General features: G+C 42.0%; 1 protein-coding gene across 4 annotated transcripts in view; it reads right to left on the bottom strand.

Annotated features, from left to right (window-relative positions):
* Positions 1-1,712: 1,712 nt before the first annotated feature.
* Positions 1,713-26,052, bottom strand: part of HDAC9 (histone deacetylase 9) — a 469,199-nt gene continuing 444,859 nt past the window's right edge. For 2 of the 4 annotated variants that reach the window (XM_083705231.1, XM_083705233.1), the window contains 4 exons: positions 23,139-23,223; positions 18,716-18,869; positions 16,515-16,574; positions 1,713-6,212 (listed from right to left, as the gene is read on the bottom strand). In XM_083705231.1, the coding sequence (XP_083561357.1) occupies positions 6,173-6,212; positions 16,515-16,574; positions 18,716-18,869; positions 23,139-23,223 (339 nt within the window). In that variant the 3' untranslated portion in view covers positions 1,713-6,172. The remainder of the gene's footprint in view (positions 6,213-16,514; positions 16,575-18,715; positions 18,870-23,138; positions 23,224-26,052) is intronic. The other 2 variants (XM_083705235.1, XM_083705232.1) reach the window with 1 other exon arrangement.

Here is a 26,052-nt window from a genome sequence, read left to right as displayed (position 1 = left end):
AGTCCGGTTGGGCCCTGACACAGCGGCAAAAGAAACCGAACTAAACATAGAATCGGAGCTCAAAGTTGCCGTCTTTAGATCTGCACAGTTTTCTTTTTCTTTCTGTGGTTTTTTAGGCTGACAAGTAACATTAGTTTCAGATTAATGCTCGCGGTTCTTTTTTTTTTATGCACTCCAGCTTGATGGTGCTCAGTGACATTATGTTTTAAGAGCTAAATCCCAACAATTCAACGAGGGTGGCAAGATCAGATGCTACTTCCGAAACTTCTGTTTCATCCAGGTTCCCCCCTCCCTTTCAAGTGGATTCTTAATATATTTATATATTAAAAAAGGAGAGACAAACACCAAATGTTCTTATTTCAAACAGGGTTTTTTTAATGCGCACAAGAATGAGTATAGCCAAATAATTATACAAAACACAAGACCAAAGGAACTCACCCCACCCCCCGCTTTCAGCCTGATTGAAGACAACATCAAGCAATCCCAAAGCCTACATATTTACAACAGACAAAGATTTGGAGCACAATATGACTTTCAGTTATTCACTGGATGCTCTCAGATACAAAAACGTATCAGGAATAATAATGAGAATAATGCTCCACAGGTTCCTCCTTGTCATACCAAGATGATTCCTTTTAGTGCCTTTTATAGTACCCTAGATGAGTTTTGCTCAGTTAAAACATTCCCAGTGGCAGTGAAGCCTTTGTGCCTTATCTGATGAGGTGTTAAATGCACATATGAGTTTTGCATGGTTGTTTTTTAACTCACAAAATGATATCTGTGGTAGGGCCTGACCAAGACTGGGACTGCAGTGTGTGGGTGGGGAGTAGGGATAGAGGAGAAAATTGATTCCGTGTGCATTTCAGCTGACTCTATCAAATTCACACTTTCCAAAGCAGTATGAGAACCACAACACCACTATTCTTCCAAGTTCACACTTATCTGAATTTTGCGATGCAATTCTCCAACCAAACGTTGATTACAAAAATGGATTATTTTAGGGGAGGTGTGCATAAAAATGAATTCAAAAACACATATCAGAGAGGTTGTTTGCAAAAGGGTGTGCATTAGTCAATACAGCATATAAAAATGTGTTTGTTAAGAGACATTCACACTAAAACGCCGATGAATTTTCATGAGGATTTGTGTGCCTTTGTTTTGTTTTGTTGTTTTTTAAAAAAATACAAGTTGTTGCAAAATGTGGAGAACTGAATATAAGACGTGAAAAATGAGAAACAGAGAGAACCAACAATGACAATGAAGTGGCCCCAGTATCAGGACCTTTCCTCACCCCCACAGACCAACTTGGGACACCTAAGGATTTTGTTCCTTGGGTGCCCCAAGGTGGTTTGTGGAGCTGGGCTTGCCAGAATAAACCAGCAGTAGGAGAGCACTGACAGATCCGTCCATCCCTAGAGTGGAGGGAACTTTCACCGGTGTCAATGGCAACCCCAATCTGAAGGAAAATAACCATTAGGGAAGGGGGAGATTTTAACTGTGTCCCTGTCCCTGATTGGGAGCCTCCATGGCTGTTATTTTTAAAGTCTCTTCTGGTTTGGCCCTTGAATATTAGGCAAAATATACACCCTCCCCACCTAGGTTTACCTTATAATGGAAGCTGCGGGAGGCGGGGGTGAATTAGGGAGTCAATGTTGGCTTTACTTTTCCATATCAAGTGATCTTATAGTAAGCAGATGCTTTTTAAAAATAAATAAATGGCATCATATTTTAAAATAGCTTTGCAACAGAAAAAATAATGAGAGAGATGGATTATTCTTTTTTAAAATAGTGATTAAAAAAGTTCATCAAAGTCTATGGAAAGATTCCGGGGATATAAAGGGCTGCTACGTATCTAAATTGTCACTTCTGCTTTGCATCTTAAACTGAACTCTTCCAGAATTCAAGTATTTAACTCACTCATATGAATCCTATCTACCGTAGCCCAGTCAATATCATGAGACACTTGAGGACCAGACCGGATGAGATGTGGGGGATCAGTGATTGGATCTCCTGGCATTTTAATATGAACAAAGCACAGCTGTGGGACCACCCCAAATTGGAGGGGATCTGAGGTCTTAACTCTTTCCCTGACCTTGCGCCAATCTAAACTAGGCCCCTTTCAAGCTGCCTTAAAAACTGTGCCCCACCCTCTCCAATTGGGACTCATATGCGGGAAAATATCATGCCCTACACCCAGCCCTGTGGTCCCAACGCCATTTCTAGGAGAAGCTCTGTAACTATTTCTAAACTGAAAATGATGGGAACCCAGATCACTCTCGTCTGTTTTGATCCTGTCTTGAAAGTCTGCAGTAGGTGTGTTGGAAGTGGTTTGAATAGGGATCACTGTTCACGGTCTGTGAACTCGTCCCTTTTGCTCCCCCTTTTCGGGGTCCTCCCCCCAAAAGAAAACACCTGCAAAGGCTGTTTGATCAGAAGGAACTGCACAATGAAAAAAACCTGTGGACACACTACAGTTCCTTTCAACTGCCTTTAAAAAAAAACTGTTGTCTGTCTCCAAGCTCTAGCTGGCGTCAGCTACATTTGGATCTGGCTGCGTGTGACTTGCTTACTGCAGATGCGCACGCCAGCCTGGAATGTAATAAATACCATTGGGAAGACCTTGAAAAATTAAAAGCATTATCTGCGTGCTTTCCTAGGAGAATTTGCTGCCAAATCAAATGCACGTATATTCGGAAGCAAGCCCCACTGACTTCAATGGGGACTTGCCTCTGTGGGGACTTACTCCCTAGTAAGCATGGATAGGATTTTGCAGCCCTAATGTTGCATCAGTACGGTACTTTAAGAGAGTTTTACACACTCACACCCACACCCACATAAGTGTATGGTGTAAGTGAAAACTTCTGTACTTATTTATGGGCATTTATTCTTCTTGCAATTAATGGTGCAATATTTTGCATTCTTATGTACTGCTTTTCTTTATTGTCTGAAAGTGCTTCTCTGTTATAGCTGGCTAACTTAGAACCACATACAGTAATGTATTCAAGGGACAACAACGATATCCCTCTCTCTCCCACCTAGAACTGATCCAGTTTTCTATGTCCTTGCAACTGACTTACTTGTGACCAACATAGTTTTAAAGGGGCATAGCCTGATCCTATGCATGGAAGTCAATCCATTACTTTGAATTCTCTAATGCTTCTGCCTCCATAAAGTTTCAACATCAAACAAGCATATCAACAAGCACCTGAACTACATGCATGAACTTTTCTCCTCCAAAAGGTTCAGACTACAACTTGGAGGCAGCCCAAAATATTTCTGTATGTGCAACGTTTGGGGCTTCAAAAATAATAAGGGGGGATTCGTTGGCTGGTGTTTTCTTTTGCTTGCTGTATTTAAACGGTTTCCTTATCGCAAGCACATCCTGATATCACATGGAGCTCCCAGTAACCCAGACTGATGACCATGAATCCCTGGCCCATATCAAGGCGAAGGGCAGTAGCTCAGTCTTTGCTTTGCCTGCAGGAAGTCCCAGGTACATCATCACCTGGTAGGGCTGGGGAAGACCTTTGCCTAAAGACCTAGTGAGCCACTGCCAGGACATTTTACGCAATAGTGAGCTAGGTGAGCTAACACAGAGACTCAATACAAGTCACTTTCCTGTGCTCTTAATTTGCTTAGCTGAAGCAGTGTTGCAGCAGCTAGTGTTCCTAGACTGTGGCTTTGACGTTGCTGTTCAACTTAGCTTTAGCATGGCAAAATGAGGATGCGTTACACACAGCCATGTGTGAAATTGAAAGAGGAGTCTGGCTTACAGTCAGATAATAAACACATGTTTACTCAGAAGGAATTGCTCCTGCATTCAACAGAACTTACTCCTGCTTTGTTTTGGCACAGTTTCGTAATGTATCTGTAATAAGCCGAGTGCTCTGCAGCTAAAACAGGCACATTTCCACACTAAAAAATTAAAGCTAAATGGGCAAATCTTAATTGTTCCTATTTTATCCCATTAATTTCAGATTAGGCTTCAAAAGGAAAAGAATGGATTTTAATAACTATTAAGTGGAGGTCTGCAGCAGTTCCGTGTAAAATATGATGCCACAAGTTTAAACCATGAAAGTCAAATAATAAACACCATTAGGCATGGTGGTTGATTTTTCATGAAGCATTGTTTATAGGACGACTATTAGACAATTGGAGTAATTTGTCAAGTACGATCATTCAGAGAAGCAGTTAGAACATATTGCCTTACAAATGTAATCCTATTAGAATCAAAGCACTAGAGTCAGTATCCATTTCCAGATAGTTTAAAGTTCTTCAGATTACTTGCAATAGTCAGGAAAACTGGAGTTGGATGATAAAGCTTTGAGGAGGGTTTGATTTTTCAAATAATTAGTTGTAAATGCCCATCTTATCATAACACTTTCATAAAGGCATATTCAACCGGGCTGAATTCTCCTCCAACTTCCTATTTCAAGCACCGTCTCAAATTTCCAAGTTATATCAAACAGTTTCCATATAAGAAGGAAACAGTCTTTCAAATTAAAATGTTAATTGTAAACAAACCTAAACACATTGCGGGGGTGAAGGTGGGGAGAGAATGCAGGCCGCCTATATAACAAAAGAGAATTATATAATTCCATTTGAGTGAAATCTTTCATCTTTGATTTACAGGTTTGAGTCTGCTGTAACTCAAACCACATTTGTTCCATATCTTTCATACCACAGCTTTCCCTAAAATCTTGTTCTAATTAAGGTCCCTTTCAGATTTCTGAATAAAAAGCATGACAGTGTTCATTTATGGCTTTAATGTATCCTTTGAGCTTGGAAAATATATAAAAGAAGAACATCACTTGCCGTTCAAACAAAGGGAGGCTATCGGAGACTGCAAAATGGAATGGTGGAAGGTAGAGAATAATGCACTGTGTTCTTTAGATGTGTGGTACAAACAGCTACTGTAACTCCTCTATCACTATTTGCATCCCTTAAAAATTCTCCGATTCTGAATAAGTGCTATTTCCCTTTCTGTGACAATAAGGCAACATGTGTGAGAGTTTTAAACTTTCATTATCAGCAAAAGGCACAGTTCGTCATGCATCCACAGTTACTCACTATACTGGAAGGAGAAAAATAGATAACAGGAGACACCTCTTGGGTTGTTGTTTTTTTAGTACTAGGATCCAACCCTTGAAAAGCCTCAAAAAGAAAATAACATCTGATGCTCTGGTCAGGTTTAAAAGCAAGGAATCTGCGGAAGCACTCAAACCTTGAGGGAAATGCAGGAAGGTCCCTTCTGCTTGCTTGCCTTGAAGCTGGAGCAGAACAACAGCTTAAAGCAAGGTAAAGGCAGGGGATTTTTGTGTGTGAGCTAACTGGAATATCTTGCAATCATATACTGACTAGCTGATATCAGCTCCAAACTGAGCAGCATTCTCCCGGAGTCAAACCACCGCTCTCTCTCTCTCCTTGCGGAGAGCGTTTTGTTGCACGGGTATATAAAATGCCACATGAAAAGTGAGAAAACAGAAAGCAAAAAAAAAGAGAGGAATGGGGCTAACTTAAAAGAGCAACGTTGCACATTTATTTAGGGGACAGCTGAAAAGCAGTGGAGCAGAGCTCTCTTTCGGCTGAGTCCTCCTGACTCAGCATTTCAAAAATGGCACGGCAGAGGAACGGCCCACTGTTTCATTACACCGGGAGCATTAAACCAATCCTATCGACTCTTTTGACAATGTGAAGAAAAACAAAACCCGATCCAGTAAGACATGTTCACAATGTCAGAAGCGGTGGGATTTGTGACACTATTTTGTTCCTCCCCTTGATGTTTCTCAGGCTGCTTTCAATTTCCCTCGGCAACCATAGCTGAGAATGTAGAATTGCTTTAATGTTTCTATTCTACCATTTAGGTCGGCAAGTGGATCACACAGCACACGAAAGCAGGCTCTAGGCTCAGGCTCGCTTTGCAAGCTCTGGTTCCCTGTAACTTTAGAATGGCAGCGGTTACATCGAAGGAGTCTCGGAAGAGCCTTTTAAGTCCATCCAACGAACAAGTGAAGCTGCTGTTCAGAATTCTGTGCCCAGTGTTTATGCTCCATCTGATCTCTGCCACCCAAGCAGCAGACAAGACATGTCTAAGGGTGCTTTTTTGGGGTAAGAGGAGGGGGAAATACACAATGATGTCACACACAGGAAATATCAGAGAGAACTTGGCATTTCACAAGGCTGGCTCTTCTTCCATAGGCTCGCCGGCAGCTCTAGAAAAATAAACAGGCAATCAGAATATGGAACCAGAGTACACAATGACATTGTAGATTTTCATGCATAATCAAAGCTGATTTTTCAGCTCTCCCCCATGTTTATTTGTATTCTTCAGCTATCCATAAATAAAAATTTCTTTCCTAGGAAGTATAAACAAATGTCAAGTGGAAAAACATTTTTGTTCCAAGCAATCACTGCAAAAGGTTCCTGTTTATATTAAAATTGTCAGAATATTTTATAACTTTAGGTTCAGAAATGCACATGCTTTGTGTCAGCAAAATCAGAAAATTTAAATGGAGGGAAAGGTGCAAGCCCACCATCTCTCCTTCTTTCCCTCTAATTTATCCAATTTAACGACAGAGAATACCCTCTTCAAAATCAGGTAACGCATAAAGAATGTAGCAGAGTTTCCAAGTCATTTTGGTCGCGCTGCTTCGCTTTCAAGACCCTGTTGGCTGCTTGCCTGCCTAAAACTTCCGAGCTCCAATTCTGAATTTGATTAGCAGACTGCTGCCATAAAGCAGGTATCTAATAATAATAAATAATCTGATTATGCACATCGTCTTTATTAGGAATCACCTGGGAGACAGCCAACAGGCTGAACTAAATTGGCTGTTGGGAATGTAAAAACAGAGAAGACAAAGTATTTCTCCCCCCGCCCCCTCCTGATTGCTCTGGAGAGTAAAGAATGAGAGATTATTTTTAAAAACTATGTTGCCGACAGAATGAGAAATCAGATAATATGGGAATCTAATCCTACAGCAATGCTTCAGAACAAGCACACACACACACACACACACACACACAGAGAGAGAGAGAGAGAGAGAGAGAGAGAGAGAGAGAGATTTTGTTACTGCTGGATGCCCATTTCCAGGGAAATTGCAAATACAATGGGGGAATTTATTAACATCCAAAATATTTACCATTATAGCTTGCTTTGTGTTCCTTGAATTGCTGCAAGAAGGAAACTAGGGTGTTGTTTTTCTCATGGACGAGCATGTGCCTGATGCAATGGTGATTCTTGCATGTTGTGCATGGTGTGTCACAGTCCTCACACAAGTTTGACTAATGGCAGATAGCCCTACCCTGCTAGGAATAATATCGAGGGACTCACACAAGGGGGCCTTGTTTTTATGTCTGCAAGTGATACAGAATGACTTTTTTTTTACATTGGTTTGATGTTTCCTTTACATGAATGTAAGATACGTTAAGGAGTGCAAATAACTACCTAACATACGTAACTTACATTAAACAGTGGACAGCAAGCTCAATAACATATTATTTACAGGAAACTGAACTGCAATGGAATAGAAACTGGGCTGAATGTGACTAATTGACTGCCAGTTTGTTCCTGGGCTCAATTCAAGGTGCTCATGTTAGTGTTTAAAGCCCTAAAATGACTTAGGGCCCAAATATCTGAGAGACCACTTCCTTCCCTACAGACGCTCACAGAATGACCCTCACAGAACAGCAGGGGGCCCCTTCTTGATAGTTCTACTTCCCTTAGAAATTTTGGGTTGTGTGGCCTGGGAGAGGGCATTTTCTGTGGGGTTCCCTCAAATTTCCCTTGCCACCTGAGATGTGTGTTTTCAGGGCCCACCTTATTCCTGTGACTGTAATCCGTTTTAACTGTACTTAATTCTGAATTTTAAATTGTTCTAATCCATTCGGGAACCTGCTGTTGAAAGGCAGGTAATCAATTAATAATACAGTAATAATAATATTCGTTGGAATGGAAATCCCTGCCTCCTTACATCCCTAAAAACAGTCTCAAAGCCAGCAGTACTGTTAGGAAAATGCGGCCTTGACTGGGTCAGCAGGTAGATGTGTTGATCCATTAATTTAGTTATAGATGTCTATTTATTATCTATCTATACAAACAGCCCGCCTCCAATGCTTTGCGTAAAATACAAGATATTAGGTCCATCATGATAGCAGTATTATGCATAGCTAACTGAGTGTCAGGTCCAATGATCACAGTGCTGAATCCTTCTGACTGCATAGGTTCAAATAAAACACACTGAATTTTAAAAGGAAATATTCAACCAGCTGAAATGCAACCTCTAGCTTTTACTCATAAATGCAAATGGGCTTGCTGATCAGAAGGTTGGTGGTTTGAATCCCCGTGACGGAGTGAGCTCCCGTTGCTCTGTCCCAGCTTCTACCAACCTAGCAGTTCGAAAGCACACCAGTGCAAGTAGATAAATAGGTACTGTTTCTGTCCTGTGGCAGGAAGGTAAACAGCATTTCCGTGTGCTCTGGTTTCTGTCACAGTGTTCCATTGCACCAGAAGCGGTTTAGTCATGCTGGCCACATGACCTGGAAAGCTGTCTGTGGACAAATGCCGTTTCCCTCGGCCTGAAGCGAGATGAACACCCCAACCCCATAGTCACCTTTGATTGGACTTAACTGTCCAGGGGTCCTTTACCTTTTGCAAACAAATAATGCAAAAAGAAGAAGAAGTTCCTATTGAAACTTCAAAGAGTCAGAACCTCTTCCTCTATGCTAAACTGTTACAAACAAGCTTCAAAGTCTCATTATTATCTCATTCAATTGTTGGAGCAAGGATAGTCCATCAAATTACTCTGGTGCTGTGGCAGACAACATCAGAGCCACCATTCTGTCTCCACCGCAGCATTGATATATCTAGATCTATTCTCAATGAGAGCAGAAGCTAGCAACGCCCGATGGTACCTAACTTCCCTTGAAAACCAAGTGATGTGTTCAAAATCTATAGTGCCTGACTTTGCAGGCATGTGAAATATAAACACAACGGTGAAATTTCTATAACAGCTGTTAAGCATAATACAGCACAGCACTGAATGTTGTTCATTTTTTGGCACTTGTTTTGGGGAAAATGTATAGCTCATTTGCAGCATAACACTTTCTCATTATAAAGCTAAGCCTATCCTTGTATTTTTCTTGGTATCCTGGGTTCTGTAGATAAATTGTTGAACTTGGGTCTTGGAAATGTCCATTCAAATTCCAGCTAAGATTCACTTGGACAAATTGCAACATCTCAAAGCTGGTTCTGCATCTGTAAAATGGAAGTAAGAGCACCTTCCCTTAACATAGAAAGAAAAGGATTGCCTTGCTGGAGTGATCTAATCCACCGTTTTGTTTCCAATAGTTGTCAACTGGGTGACTATGTAAATTCAGCTGATGGCCACCCCTTCCCATTGCCCCTAGCATAGGGTAGTCAATTATATACTGCATGTGTACGTAGAGATTTCCTTTTGCTATCAGGACTGCTGATAGACTGTGTTCATGTGCTCCCATGGTATTGTGAGCAATAACAAAATGGAGATGGGGCTGTCCCTACAATGAGGCAGAGTGAGGCAGCTGCCTCAGGTGGCAGATGCCGAGGGGCAGGAAGCAGCAACAGCAGCAGCAGCAGCAGCAGGAAGGTGTGGGGAAACAGAGCTGTAGCCTACCTGCAATGCCCCTAAGCTAACCTGCTGCACCCAGGCACAGTGGATGATTCTGTCCTGTCACTAGTGTTGAAGTAAGATTCAGCTGCATGCCCACTTCTCTTCTGCACATGAAATGGGAGAGGGCATCATCCTGTCTTTTGCCACAGGCAACAAAATATATTGGAGGCAGTAAAGCCCGTAAAGCAGTTTTATTTATATATCAGGGATGAGAAACTTGGGTCCCTCTAGTTGTTCCTGGACTGTAGCTCACTTCAGCCTTGGCCACTGGCCATGTTGGCTGGGACTGATGGGAGATGTAGTCTAGCAACATCTGGAGGGCCTAGGTTCTTCATCCCTGAGATATATTTATATATTTGGGTAGGATTTTTATGTTGTATCACTTCATCTGCCCCCAGAACGGCCTAAATCGGAAAGCATGCAAAGGCAAGCTCCCATACCGTTTCCAAAGTCAGTGATTATTTGGATATAGCTCTTGGTCCGACACAAGGCTCTAATCAGTCTGGTGTAATCTCATTTCCAAAAAGGAATAGGTACTTATCAGCACATACAATGCGCAGGGCATTACCGGGCCATGGCTGCTGTTTACGGATCAATCTTTTCATTTAAATCAATCGTAGCCTCATTTTCAGCCCTTTTCTTTCATCTTGAACCAACCCCATCTCTCTTCCCTATTCCCTCCCCCCTATCTTGACAATTTCAATTAAGTTCCGAACGTAGAGAGCTCTCACGAACGTAGAAAGCTCTGCTTTACCAAACAAAACGTTAAAACACCCAGAAAATCACAGCTTCCCCCTGAAGCCTGCTCCATTTGGCATGTCAGAACAAATCAAAATGAAATAACTGTTTACTCGATGATGTCACTTTAACAAAAAGGAAGAACGAGAGAGAGAGAGAGAGAGAGAGAGAGAGAGAGAGAGAGAGAGAGAGAGGTGCTCAGCCAAACCATTCTCTCTTTCTTCTCTTGGTGGTAAATGAGTCAGATATTAGTTGGCCAGGGAAAGAGATGCTTTGTTCAGACTCTGAGATGGAAATGAATCATGCTACTCAGCGCACCAATATAACCTCCAATATAATTGGCAAGTCTTTTGCAAGGAGAATGTTTTTCTCACCAAACACACACACACATACACAACCCAAGACCACGTTCTGGATAACAGATGTCAACTAATCAATCAGAACACAGGGCTGGGTTTTCCAGCTATCCCCGTTTGAAGTGAGTGTTTTTTGTGTGCTGGCAAATAACACTGAACATCATGGGATGCCTTGCTGACAGTTCTTAACTGAGAGGAACCCTGGAGGAAATGGGAGAATGCTGTTGTCTATCATTGGAATGTGCCTTATATCTAGTTGCACTATGATGGGTTCTTTGTGAAGACTGAATGACGACGTGAAGCACAGCAGTTTGGGGTACTTTCTCTTCCATCCCCCAGTGCAATGCCAATAACCCCCCCCCCCACGAGTCAGATCAGGGCCCCCACAAAGCCTTATGTTGCTTTGTTGCTTTTGTCTGCTGCTGTACCTTTTTCACTCTATGCTTTCCAATATTTCTGTGCTTGCTTAGGTCCAGTCTTCCATTTTGCAAGAAATGAGGCTGTCCAAAAGTTCCTTGTGGAGCACTAAAGAGTGCTACACAATGTTGATGATCATGGTGATGATGATGATGCACAGCAGTGGAGGATGTTTTTAAAAGTTAAGTGGGTTTTTTAATTTAAAAAAATCACATATTGCTCTGCTTTACCACGGCAACAAAAACTCACAGCTCTTCAGAACTCCACAGGCAACATTTGGACAGTCACGCACTGTAAGGCCCATTGGAAGCTTGTAAGGCTGGGGCAATGGATACAGGGCATAACATAGACCTAAACTCTGGAAGAATGATTTGGAATTTACTGCATGTTATACTTTGAAAGAGGAATTATATGAAAATGATGCACAGATGGTATTTAATCCTGAGTAGGTTGGTTAAGTGGCGTTGTGGGTTAAACCACAGAGCCTAGGACTTGCCGATCATAAGGTCAGCGGTTTGAATCCCCGCAACGGGGTGAGCTCCCGTTGCTCAGTCCCTGCTCCTGCCAACCTAGCAGTTTGAAAGCATGAAGTGCAAGTAGATAAATAGGTACTGCTCCAGCGGGAAGGTAAATGGTGCTTCCGTGCGCTGTTCTGGTTTGCCAGAAGCGGCTTAGTCATGCTGGCCACATGACCTGGAAGCTGTATGCCGGCTCCCTCGGCCACTAAAGCGAGATGAGCGCTGCAACCCCAGAGTCGGTCATGACTGGACCTAATGGTCAGGGGTCCCTTTACCTTTACTTTAGGTTGGTTAAGATGTACCAAGTTGGATCAGATCAGGGCATAACATAGACCTAAACTCTGGAAGAATGATTTGGAATTTACTCCATGTTATACTTTGAAAGAGAATTATATGAAAATGATGCACAGATGGTATTTAATCCCGAGTAGGTTGGTTAAGATGTACAAAGTTGGATCAGATCTGTGTTGGAAATGCAGAGAAACAGAAGGAACATTTTTCACATGTGGTGGACATGTAAAATGGTTAAAGGCTATTGGGAAATAATCTACAATGAGTTTTAAAAAATGTTTAAAACAACGTTCTCCAAAAACCCAAGGCCTTTTTGTTAGGAATACTTCAGTCTGAAGTTCCCGGTTGACAGAAAAAAATATTTATGTACGCAACCACGGCAGCTTGAATTTTGCTAGCGCAAAGATGGAAAGTGAGTAAGATCCCTAGTAAGGAAGACTGGCGACTTAAGATGATAGAATTTGGGGAAGCAGCAGGTTTAATTTACAGAATAAGAGAGCAAGAAGAATCTTATTCAAAATGGAGTGGAATTTTTTTTGCTGAATTTTTAGAAAATAATTGTGTACAATTGAAAACACAGGTAGCATTTAGATAAATTCAACAGTATGGTAAATATTTGAAGGATGTAAAATGCAGAAACAATTAGATTGGCCCCTCGGCCAGTAAAGCGAGATGAGCACCGCAACCCCAGAGTTGTTCATAACTGAACTTAATGGTCAGGGGTCCTTTACTTATTTATAGTAAAATATGCAGGAATGATATAAGTAAAATGAACCATGAAAGGGAAGGAGGGAAGTCAATGGTTACATGGTATTATGTAAAATGTTTATTTTGAGGTGTATAAACTGAAAAATTAATTTAAAAAATATAAAAAAGAAAGCTTGTAAGGCTGGAGTGACGCTGAAAGTTAAAATAGCATTGAGGCATCAATACACACCACTCGATCGCCTCCGAATTATGTTAAGGTAGGAAAAAGCATGAGGCAACACACTCTCACTCCCCACCTCAGAAATATGAAACTTGTATGGATTTTGACCAAAGAAAAATATTACCTTAATTGGGATTATGGTTTTACAGTTCAAGATGATGAACGTCTACTGATTTCAGTACAGTGGTACGTCGGGTTACATACGCTTCAGGTTACATACGCTTCAGGTTACAGACTCCGCTAACCCAGAAATATTACCTCGGGTTTAGAACTTTGCTTCAGGATGAGAACAGAAATCGTGCTCCGGCGGCATGGCAGCAGCAGCAGCAGGCCCCATTAGCTAAAGTGGTGCTTCAGGTTAAGAACAGTTTCAGGTTAAGAACGGACCTCTGGAACGAATTAAGTACTTAACCTGAGGTACCATTGTACAGACTGATAAGATGAGATGAATCTGAAAACTGAACTACTGAATTCATGTGATGATGTGCCCTTGTGTCTTTATTTCTCTCATTTTCTTCAACTCCAGTCTTCATTTCAATTTGTGTGGTTGTTTTCTTTTCTTTCTTTTTTTAAAAAAAGGCTTGGAGGCTGAAATGACCACATGCGATGCTCTGGTGGCTTGATATTTGCAGAAGCAAATACATTGTTAGAAGAAGAGAAGGTGGCTTTATTTAAGCTCCTAGCAAATCAATTACTGCTAAGTGCCAGTGGTTTCAAATTAGCACACTCTCAAAATATGACAATTAGCTGCTAATTAGTTTAAACTCTGTAATTTGATATGCCAAACTAATTACGCTTCGTTTTCATTAGCCGAAAACTTGGCTTTATTTCACCATAAAAATTAGGTTCACTCAAACTTAAATTATGGCTTGCATTTTGTTTCAAATCTCTTCACATTGGTAAAAGATGTTTCATGTTTACATCTTTGGCTGATAAAAAGAACTCGGCAGTTCTTTTACATCTGGCTCCAAAATCAATAAGCTAAATTCTGCCTCCCCACACCTAAAATCCCCATGAAGTTAAGGCTGTAATCCTGAACTCACTGACCCAAGAAGCAGCCCCACTGAACTTCATAGGGTTTACTTCTGAGTAGACTACAGCTCCCATAATCCCCAGCCAATTTAGCAAATTATCATGGATGTTGAGAGTCATAGTCCAGCAATATGCAAGGGGGATGAACACTGGGCTACACCAAATGTCTCAAACTCCTTCTTTCAATGGTGTGTCCAGCTTCACTCGCAACATCCAAAGAAGTTCATCTCTATGGGATTTGGTTCTTCTCTCCCTCTTTCCCCTTCCTTCCACTTAATGGATTCAGACCAGTTCCGCTACATTTGGACTCTCCTTTGCTGTGCAGAAGTGCCAAGAAGCATTTGGCATGAATAAACGCAAAGAACTCTATAACATCCTTTTTTACAGAGTCGCTTTTCTGACAATATGCTGTTCTGCGCATGGAACTATTCACACATCATATTGAAATACTTGATCGGTGAAGCGCATTGGCAGTTGTTCTTTCATTTTACGGAATTGTTAAATTCAGGTCCAAGTCAGTCGTGTTAGGTCAGTGTGAAACAACAGCTGGCAGGCAGGGAAAAGGAACACTCCCATCCTTATTCATTGACTAGCTGAAAGTGCCCAGTGTTGCCCAGGAATTCAAAGAAACAATAATAATAATAATAATTGAGATTTTTTAAGTGGCTCATGCAACTTGTTAGTTTTAGGGCTGTTTATTACCCCATTTCCATTCTCTCTGACATGGCCATGGCATCACTTGAATCCAGTTGTGTTTTTTTGGTGGGGAATGATGTTTAATTTGTTTTTTTTAAAACCCTATATCAGGCATAGGCAACCTCGGCCCTCCAGATGCTTTGGGACTATAGCTCCCATCATCCCTGACCACTGGTCCTGTTAGCTAAGGATCATGGGAGTTGTAGTGCCAAAACATCTGGAGGGTGTGGTCAGGAGGGGTTGGCGATGAAAGAGTTGCTGCATCTCCTTTCCCCCTCCCCTCCTGACTGCACCCTAGAGAGCAGGAGGGTTGTATCCTGCTGGGCATTGCTTTGTCAGAACATCCTTTGAAAGAAAGGGTACCAACTTAAATGAAATATTGAGGGGGCAGGGGGGGCGGCCAGGTAAGCCCCACACCACATAACCAATCACAGTATGCAGCACGCATGCACACCATTTGAATGGCAATGCCCACCAACTTTTGGGAGCTGCTGCCCGATCAAATATTATATTGACCTCAGCCCCTAGGAGTTGGCTTCTATGCTTGTGAGAAACATGCTGGTGAACTGCACCCTTGAGACATGTTTCCCGCTTTGCTGCTTCACATGCTCAGCTGCTGTGCCAGGCATGTCTTGCCTCCTCATTCTGCTACCCCCAATAGTTGACCCCCAACATGCCTTGGTTTGGTGTGGTTCAGGTCCCAGCTGTTTTGCAGCCACTATCAACAACAGTGCTGCCTCTTCCCACACTGTAGCTGCCAGTTAGCCTCCTGCAATGGCTGCTACATTGTAGGAAGTGGTCACCTGAGCTGGCCCCACCTCATTTGGTGTCTCCAACTGACTCCTGCACCAGCTGTTCAGTTCACCATCCCGATTCCAAATGGATACAGGAGGTGTCCAAATACAGACCAAATCCCACTCCATCATTTCAGGAACTGTCACACCAAACTATTCAGAGCCATCCAACTAACTGTCACACCAAACTATTGAGAGCCATCCAAACTAGCACAGTTTGGAACAGTTGGGTCCATTATATGGACTCAAAACTGTGCCTGAAGTTATCCAAATGTAGGCCAAAGCCACTTAATTTCAAGAACCATTGGCCAATGATATCTCTGGAGACAGAGATGAATTTTGGAATATTTTGGCCCGCTATCTTGATTCAAAATGGTATCCACAGATGTCCAAACCCAGAGAAAAACTGGCACACCCAGCCCAGGAACTGTCATGCTAAATTGGATGACGATCTCTCAAGAGGCGCCCAAACCCATGGAGAACAGACCGATCGCCAAGACTTCCCCATAGCAAACAAGGTGTGGTTAGCCTTGTTCATCAGAGGACAACTCCTAATTTTGGCCAAGCAGATCTATGGAAATATATTTTCGTTAGCATAACAGTTCTTTGACAACAGAGGAAATCTGGGCCTATCCTTTTTATATCTAGGTGATGCCAGTTTAAAATTCAAAATATACAAGTTTCTATTCAATCGGGCTTTTGTTTCATTTCATAAACGTTACTATTGAAATATTGCAACTGGGCACATGGCATAGGTGGGCTCCCTGCAGAAACATTTGCTACCATCTGTGATCCACGGAATGCATTCTCTGTCAGGGCCAACACAGAGAAACACATTTCCCCACTCACATTTTAAAACACATGTAGAGAGGCAGCTAAAAGAGTGGCAGATACCAACCAAATTATTATTATTTATATCGCACCTTTCCTCCATCATTAAACTCAAGGAGATACACATGGGTTTTCCAGACAAGCTTCCACGCAGCTATTGACAAGGTCTTGATCTGCTTGACTTTAGCAAGGTTCCTGCATCATGTGCTTTCGCAGCCAGTCCCTAACTCACTGCCTGCCACAAAGCCCCTGCCCATTTCACTGACCTGTTCATGTTAATTTGTGAAGGCTGTGCACTTCGCCTCTTGTGTAGGCTGGCACCTCCCCTGAATAAAGAAAGGGGTATTGTCAATTTCAACGCTCCATCAGGTGAAATTGACAACATTTTGAAGCAAGGCATTTCCCCTTGAATATCCAATTCCCATGGGGAATGAAGAATACAATCTAGCAATAACGCACTGGAAGAATACACAAGGGTAGAAAATATGGCATGGGCTTTGCCATATATTGCAGGGTGATGCAAATCAGCTTCAAAGAACACAGGTCCTAGATAATGGCACTCTAGCATGCAGTCCAATTAGTCTGGGATGAAAGGTAATTGAGTAAAATGGCTAAGCCAGTCTTGGAAATAAATTTGTCCTTTTGTCACCTGGCTCAGGGCTTCTTACTGAGTAAATACTGCTTGGTGATCCAGAGAAATGTTACAACTTAATTCTGTAGCGTGGGCAGCAGTGCTTGAACCCCCTTTTTGTGATGATTCCCTCAGAAAGCTGTGGCAGAGGGCATGATTTGACTAAAATCTGGAGTCAGGGTCTGGGGATTGTGGCCTTCATTAAGGGCCCTCAACCTTTCCCTCCACCATTTTAGCCTTGTTGGGCTTGTTGATAAAAGTATTGTTGGGCTTGCTGACAAGAGTGGTCAGAGTTTCGTAGGTGTGACAACAAAGTTCATGAAGATAACTTTCAAGCAGTACAAAACGATAGAATATTGTGGCCACTAGATTTGGGGGGCCCTCCAAAGTGGTGTTTGTTTGGATTGTGTGTGTGTGTGTTGATTCTGAAACATGTCATTGATGCAAGAATAGTGAATTAGTGGTGAATTCATACTGGACCATCCACACCTCATTCCAATTTATTAGTTGTTCTGCAATGCTTTCCCAGTGTTGCCACATTATTGCCAACCAAAGGGGAACTCTTGACGTTTATAGCACAACAAAACCAGGAAAAAAGAACAGCAGCAGCAGCAGCAGCAGCAGCAAACAGGATTGAAACTGGGACTGTATGACTGTATATAACCATTCCAATACCATAAGTGCTGGTTTTGACCTATAAAGCCTTAAACGGCCCAGGACCACCATACCTCAAGGACCACCTCTTTCCATATGAACCCACCCAGACCCTGAGATGATCTTCTGAGGCCCTCCTTCATGTGCCTCCTCCTTGAGATGTGTGGAGGGTGGCAACATGAGAACGGGCCTTCTCTGCAGGGGCTCCCTGTCTGTGGAATGCTCTTGCGAGAGAAGTTTGCCTGGCGCCTTCATTCCACATCTTTGGGAGTCAGGCTAATACGTTCCTTTTTTAACCAGGCCTTTGGCTGATCTGTTTGACATCCTATCCCCTTTTAAAATGTGGCTCTTTTCTGGGGTAGTGTTATTGGGTTGTTGTTTTTATTCTGATTATATATGTTGTGATCTTTTCTGTGAACTGCCCTGAGACCTCTGGGTATAGGGCGGTATATAAACTCTAATAATAATAATAATAATAATAATAATAATAATAATAAGGAATGCACAATAAAAAATGATATCTAGAGCAGCCCAGTTTCCCGAAAGCCAAACAATCCAAGGCAACTATAGAATGCTTCTCTGTCTCTGGTTGTTCCAACATTGTCAAGGAAAACAACGTGAAGTTAAAGCATGCATGCAAAATAATAATAATAATAATAATAATAATAATAATAATAATAATAATAATAATAATTTATAGCCCGCCTTCCCCAGCCGAAGCCGGGCTCAAGGCGGCTAACAACAATAAAACAGTACAAAAGTACAGCATAAACAACACTCTAAAATCATTCATTATAAAATTAATTAATTCAAGCCACTGGCAGCCATTGGGCCAGAGCTCCGCGAAGATTGCCGAGAGAGGGAGTCAGGCTGTGCCCTGGCCAAAGGCCTGGTGGAACAGCTCTGTCTTGCAGGCCCTGTGGAAAGATGTCAAGTCCCGCAGGGCCCTGGTCTCTTGTGACAGAGTGTTCCACCAGATCGGAGCCACAGCCGAAAAAGCCCTGGCTCTAGTTGAGGCCAGCCTAACTTCTCTGTGGCCTGGGACCTTCAAGATGTTTTTATTTGAAGACCGTAAGTTTCTCTGAGTCTGGATTATTAAAAGAAGGACTTAAAACACGTTCCTTCAGTCACACAACAGTACACAAACACTTGTCACTTGCCGTTCTAAGATTTTGCACGTACCTGGCATGTTCATGTGAGAAAGGCTGGTCCACATCCACCGAGAGTAAGGCCATAGCTGAGACTGCCTCTGTCTCCTCTGTTTCTTGTTTCTGAGTCTCAGCCAGCTTACAACTAACTGGCACAACGTAAGGCTCCACAGACTTCCAGTACTTGCCTAAAGAAAATACACCATAATAACTGTGCAGTCCCATAATTTATGAGAAATTTAGCTAGCATGGTGGTATAACCCTAGTAATTGCTTAGGTCCAACGCAGAGTGCTTATAAGTGTGTGGAGTGGTTGCAACAGGGAATTTCAAACGGCTGTGATGAAGTTATGATTCTGGATCCCACAGTGCCAAGTTGGAAAGTGCTCTCTTTTCCAAGGTCTGTGTCACAGCCCTTCCTAAGAAAGCAATAAAGTGAAAGAACAGCACACAGTTTAATGAACTCTTAGTATCTGGGAAGCTGGAGCCGTTGGTGGGCTACTTCTAACAGTGTGAGCATTTCGGCATTTGCAAAATCGGAGATTTGTGAAATGGCAGGTACATTTAATGCAACCGTAAACAGCAGGCAGTGGGAGAAAAAAAATCAGAGACGACAGCAACTAGAACAGAAGTTTGGTATGCCAGAAGGCACCACGCATCTGTGTTGCCAGAACAATCAGGTTTGTTAGTCCTGGATGTTCTTTTGCCTCTAACCTCAGGGCGTGCACTAGAACAACAATTTATTTAAAATGTTAATATATGTACTGGCTGCTATGGGAGCACTGCAATATATTATAGGGTAGCTTAGAATAAGACCAACAAGGGAATATTGGGACATTATATAATGTGTGGAATTAAAAAGCAAACCAACCCAAAAACCAACCCTGAGTTTTCAAACCTCCTGCTTATTGCAACATCAAAAAGTCTCTGAAGCAAATTATCCAGGCGAATGAAGAACAATCGCTCATAAATGGTACATTATCCATGGCACATGCTTATTTATTTTTATTCAGCAAGGTGTATATAACATTTAATGGATATCTCCAAGCAGCTTACATAAAATGGTATAAAATATCCATTAAAAATAGCAATAAAAACAGGCTTTTAAAAAGCAGCCATGTCGAAAGTTACCAAAATTTAGATAATGCCAATGGTTTAAAAGAGCAAATGAACATAATAAGTGTCTGGATTGGCTTCCTTAAACAAAAACAGTTTAAGTATGTGTCAAAAAGGGCACAATGAAGGCTCCTGGTTACTATTAATAGGCAGGGAGTTTCAGAAAATAGGTGCTGCAGCCTATTTATTCCAGGGTGAGCAAACACTGCAGTAGCTGGAGCCCAGATCAGTTCTGCATATACACTCAGAAACTAACAGATGGCCTCAGGTTGGAGAACATCTTCCTTGGAGGAACTCCCAAAACCCATTAACTTCTTTGAAAAATTGGTACCTTCAAGAAGCTAGCCTACAGCAACAAGAGGAGAAAGGAGCTAGAAAATGGGCACAAATATTTCCTATAGTTTAAGAATTCAAATTTGGACAAATATATTGTCAAGCTTGGCTTTTATATTTATGAATACAATCTCACGTGGCAGAGTTGGGGGTTTCCTATGTCAGGATGAGCTCAAAGTTGTTGGCTGGTTGGTATTTTAATTTCCCTGACATGCTAAATATCAGGGTTGTATTCAAATCCAATACAATTGTACCTTGGTTGACGGATGCCTTGTGACTCGAATTATTTGGTTCCTGAAATACTACAAATGGAAATGAGTGTTCCAGTTTGCGAATGTTCTTTGGTACCCGAACGTCCGATGTGGCTTCCGATTGGCTGTAGGAGCTTACTGCAGCCAACTGAAAGCCGTGCCTTGGTTTCCAAACAATTTGGAAGTCTAACGGACTTCCAGAACAGATTCCGTTCAACTTCCGAGGTACGACTATATGTGTCTCATAAAACTGATGTGGTAAAGGCATCTTAAGCCTTGGTGTGAGCCTTCAGATCCTGAGCTGGGTAGCTCTGTCAAGCAGTTTGCCATACCAAGAATAATCCAGAGATACCAAATCTCTGATAGTCCTCGAAAATTATAGCATCCTATCCAGGAGACCTTGACGTAAGCTTGTCATAATAAAATAGGAGATTTATGCTAGTGTTTCAGTAGCAACCAGATGACTTGATTATACTTCAATTATAAATGTTTGTCCATCTGACTCAGTACTGTCTACACGAGATTGTACCTGGGACTTTCTGCATGCAAGACATATGCTCTACCACTGAGTTACAGTTCTTTCCCAATACTGAGTTGGGCCATTGGTCTTTGAAGCTTTTTACTGTCTGACTGGCATCAGCTTTCCAGGGCTTCATCCGAGCCCAAGGATTGAATCTGAGACCTTTTGCATGCAAAAGATGTGCTGTAACCCTGAGATACGACGGAGTTCAACAGGTAGTATGAGGGTTTAGAGCTGAACTGGATGGAATTCTCTTATTTATGATGTAGCAAAGCTTGAATCCTTTCAGGAGATTGTATCTCCTTCATTCACAAACAGAAGAGGGACATCAATGGAAGCCAAGCATCAGGAAGAGGGGAATCTGTTTAATCAACCGGTAACATGATAGGACGGTGGTTTCTTGGACATTTGAGTTGCTAGCAGGATCCTTACAAAACAGAAATATTTAAGGGGATTAAAACTGCAGCATATTATGTATCGTAAAATAAAAAAGATCCAAGTGATAGAAACTTGGCTTTTCTCCAATAGTGTAAAATCCATCACTTTAAAAATGGTGTATATAAAGCACCGAACAATCACTGTGTCTGGCAAATTCTATTTAAAAAAAGCAAGACAGAAACATTCTCTATTAATGGTGCATTTAGAGACTATAATCTCTATTCATTAAAACAAAAAAAATTAATAAAAAAGTTATATGGGCATTCCACAATGTTCCCACAGAACATTCACGCAGCAGTTTGCAATGAACAAGCAATTCAAACTCCATTATTTATGGGTTTCAGGGTGGGGGCAGTTCTTTGCTAGAAAAACAGATGTGCAAGAAAACCAGATCTGTTGGCATGGGAATAATACCCTGCTCTGTCATAAAAGAAATGAACCCATGTTCACCACTGGAGTTTTTGCAAGGGAATGAATAAAATAAAGCAAAACCAACTTTTGACTCTCTTCTTTTTGATTGTGACCCCCACCCCGCACTCCAAACCCAACAGAGGTAAGCAGCTGATTAACTGCAAACTGAACTGGGTGCCAAAACTGAACCAGAGTGGAATCAGACTGCTGGCACTCACAATAAAAAAACACAAGAGAGTAGCTTTTCAGTTGATACCCAGCGGAAAACTTACAGGAGCTGAGGAGCATCCGGTTTGGGATGGGTCATTCCCAAGGGATGAAGGTGAAAATGTTCATGCTTTTCCATAGGGAGGAGGGGCAGAACTAGACAACGGAAGTGGAGGGGACAGGAAAGCAATTCAAAGAGGCCAAAACACTACAGGGGGACGCATGTGTTAGAGAGACGTGGAGAGAACAGACAGTGGCATAGCAGGGGAGGACCAGGGGGATGATGGCCCCGGGTGCAGAATTTTTTTGGGGGGGAGAGAAGGGCGCAAACCAGGCTGGACAATGTTTCTTCCAAAAGGAGTCAGCTTTTATGCATCCAATTGCTTCATGCTGACAATATTAATACCTGCAATAGTAAAGGTAAAAGGACCACTGACCATTAGGTCCAGTCGTGGCCAACTCTGGGGTTGCGGTGCTCATCTCTCTTTATTGGCTGAGGGAGCCGGCGTACAGCTTCCGGGTCATGTGGCCAGCATGACTAAGCCACTTCTGGCGAACCAGAGCAGCGCACGGAAACGCCGTTTACCTTCCCGCCAGAGCGGTACCTATTTATCTACTTGCACTTTGATGTGCTTTCGAACTGCTGGGTTGGCAGGAGCAGGGACCAAGCAATGAGAGGTCACCCCGTCACTGGGATTCGAACCGCCGACCTTCTGATCGGCAAGTCCTAGGCTCTGTGGTTTAACCCACAGCGCCACCCGCGTCCCTAATACCTGCAATACACTATCACAATTACGTTTTCTGGGAGCATCAAGCTCCTGAATCTTCTTAGAGACTGGTCCAGTTGGTCCCTTATGTGCCCCCTTAGGTATGGGCTGCATAGCTGTCAACTTTTCCCTTTTCTTGCGAGGAATCCTATTCGGAATAAGGGGATTTCCCTTTAAAAAATGGAAACGTTGACAGCTATGATAGGCAGCTGTCTCCTGAGCGCAGCTGCACACTTATGAGAGGTCTGCTGATGGAGGGAGGCAGACACTGTCAGGAAAGTCCTGTGCATTGATCTGCCCATGGTGGGAAAGTGAAGCGTGTACATTTTGGGATGTCCATGTATCTTCCAGCACTGCTCAGTTAGTAAGAGCTAGTAACTTTTTAAAAAGAAGAATGAACAAACCTTGCAACTTACTATGAATTTTGGTGATCTTTTGCAAAGAAGCCATGGCATTTAAGTTTGGGGTTCGGTGGAGGATGTCCTCGGACAGGGGCTCCAGCTGCAAGACAGGAAGAAATCAAGTGCAAAACGGTAAGAACCTGCAGTTAGCTGCACGGAAGTAAGGCTCGCTGAAAACGCTTAAGCCTTGTGAAAATCTCAGCCAAAGAAGTAGCTAACATGTTGCGGGGTTTCCTCCCACCAAATGAACAGGGGCTCAGTTTTGCTTTCTGTTTTTCAGCCATGTAATTGAATTCCAGGGGGCCTTTCCAGTGACTGCAAGACTAATCCACGAAGCCTCTCAAGCAAGTGCATGGCTGCGCATTAGTCATTTAAAAATGCTAGTTATCTGGGCAATTTTTTTTTGTAGGCTTCTCACAAATCAAATTCCAGTGTGTCTCTATGTCCAGCTGTATGCCGAAACAAAACATTGTTGAAGTTGCCTTAGAACTTGATGGGGCATGCCATTGTTCTTTTTCTTCTTCTTATCCCCTTCTCCCCATAATTCATAAAAGGGAAAACACCAGAAATTTATTTTATGCGCAGAGAATTCCGTACTTCAAAACAAGTACTATAAAATATCTGTTCACAGACATAAAAATGTGCAAACATTTTTCGAATGTTCAGATAAATGGAATAAGAAATAATTAAATCAGTCCTTTTAATGGAAGTCTGATTTTATAGTTTTAACTGATTTTTACATTTTTTTCAAAAAATAATAATCTTGTACACCGCTTAGAGGTTATTGAAGTTAAGTATATATAAATCTTTCAGATAAATTATATATATACATAAATTGACCACACACATAAATTTCTCCTGATGTTTTCTTCATTTCTGTATGTTATTTTACAGCTGACATCTTGGGCCAAGATCAATTTACCATCCTTTGCACATTCTTGCCTACATGAAGATGTGATTTTGTGGCGCACAGCAATTCCCATTCATTCATTACATAAGGACCATTGACAACCCACTGGAACCTTGTTACGCAGAACAGGCTTCTATGGCTTTAGGAGCACAAATGCAGCATTTTATTGGTGTACATGAGTTACTTACTGCATATACACCATGTACAAATGTTCCGATCACTTCTATAGAACCAATACACTCCATAAGATGTATATTTAGTCCCTCTCATTTCTCCTCCTGGCTTAAATGAATGGTGCGATGACTGGCTTTTGGAGTCAGGCACTGTAAACACAGCTTGCTCTGCCATGGATAGAAACACACAGTTGGTTTGGGTCCATTGAGCTTTCTTGGAATAAAGTAGGCTGCCTTATAGCAAGTCAAACCATTTATCTGTCTAGCTCAGTATTGTTTGCAGTAACTGGCAGGGGATCTCCATGGCTTCAGACAAGACCCTCTCCTAGCCCTATCAGAAGATGCTACTGATTGAACCAATTCAGGTGGTTCTACCACTGAGCTTCATCCCTTCTTCAAACTTCTGAAATGATGTTTGAGAATTTCTATCTATGGCATTAGACCTACGGTGGTTATTCACACATGCAAGTATTATGGTTGCCATATGCCCTCTTTTTCCAGGACATGTCCTCTTTTTCATGGGCATGTAAAATGAGAGTCGTCATAGAGATACATAGTTAAAAGTTGAAGTCGGCAAATGTGTCCTCTTTTTTTGCTCTTCAAAATATGGCAACCCTAAAGTTGCCACGGCAGGATGAACATACACGAGGGAAACAGTACTTAATAGCAAATGGTCTATAGAGTTCAAAGAAAAAGGCTAACATGACGGAATTGCTTGCATGAAGCTTTTGATACCTTTTAAAAAAATAAAAAAATAATTGTTTTTAATCAAAGATTTTTTTGGTACGAAACAAACAGATAAACAGGGAAAGGTACATCTATTGTCTCCACTTTCAGTTCATAGTCTTTTTCACAGTTTGTTTACATTTAGTGAGAGACACTTTTGTCATAGACATCTTGCATATGGGGGGAGAGAGATAGGGTACTGTTCTTTTGTTCCATTGCCTATTATTAGCGTAGGGGTCTGTGTCAACATCAGTTCTGGACCTTCCTCTTCCCTGTACAGTACACTATAATCTGGACGCTGTCGGTTGGTGTGAAAAGGGGTGAATGTAGAGCAAGGAAGAAAGAACCCCACTTTATGATAAGGAAGCAGATCTGGAGCTCCCAGATTCTGTTTAAAAGTTCCTCCTGCAAAATAGTTAGCAGCTCATTCATGAGATGGCCTCTATTCTCTTGTCAGTTTCTGCTCCATGTCAGTAAAACCTCATCAGCCTTCGGAGGTAGGATCTCACACCCTATTTGACCCAGATAGATGCACCATTGTTACGAAAACACCACTAAAAAATAAAAGCCTGCGGATTATAGTAAGATATGTCCTTTTGAAGAAAAAAGGGAGACTGTCTGCATCAAGAATAATTTCTGATGGCAGCGATCCATTTTTAAAATAAAAATAATCATTAAACTAAGTAGACAAGAGGGTGTCCCTGGAAAATATCACGAGACCCAGCAATGAACAAAAGGAATCACTCCGCAGCTGACAGACATAGCAGTGTAACCTTCACTCCTACACTTCTTGGCATTTTATAAGCTCCGGAGCCAAAGAGTGAAGGGGTGGGGGGACTGCAAAAAGAAGTGGAAATACATCTTTATAAAAGAATTTTGCATAAACAACTGACTAAGGTCAGCGCAGGAGCAACAAAGCCGTTTGATGGATATGCTTGAAAAAGATACACCCAGGGATATTTTTTTCAAAGGGTTTGAAGCCAGCCCAATTGGCCTGTTGCAGGCTTTCTTGTACTTGCTTCCAGATAAGTCGGTATGCACAGCGAAAGGGCTTTCAAAGAAATGGCATCCCGGTGCAAGCCAGGTGAAGTTTGCCAGTGCTTCACCACCATGTCTTTAC

Source organism: Podarcis gaigeae (genome assembly GCF_964106915.1).
Source record: "Podarcis gaigeae genome assembly, chromosome: 12".
NCBI classification, from domain to species: domain Eukaryota; kingdom Metazoa; phylum Chordata; class Lepidosauria; order Squamata; family Lacertidae; genus Podarcis; species Podarcis gaigeae.
The sequence above is the reverse complement of the archived record's forward strand: the minus strand, read 5'-3'. Positions and strand labels throughout refer to the sequence as shown.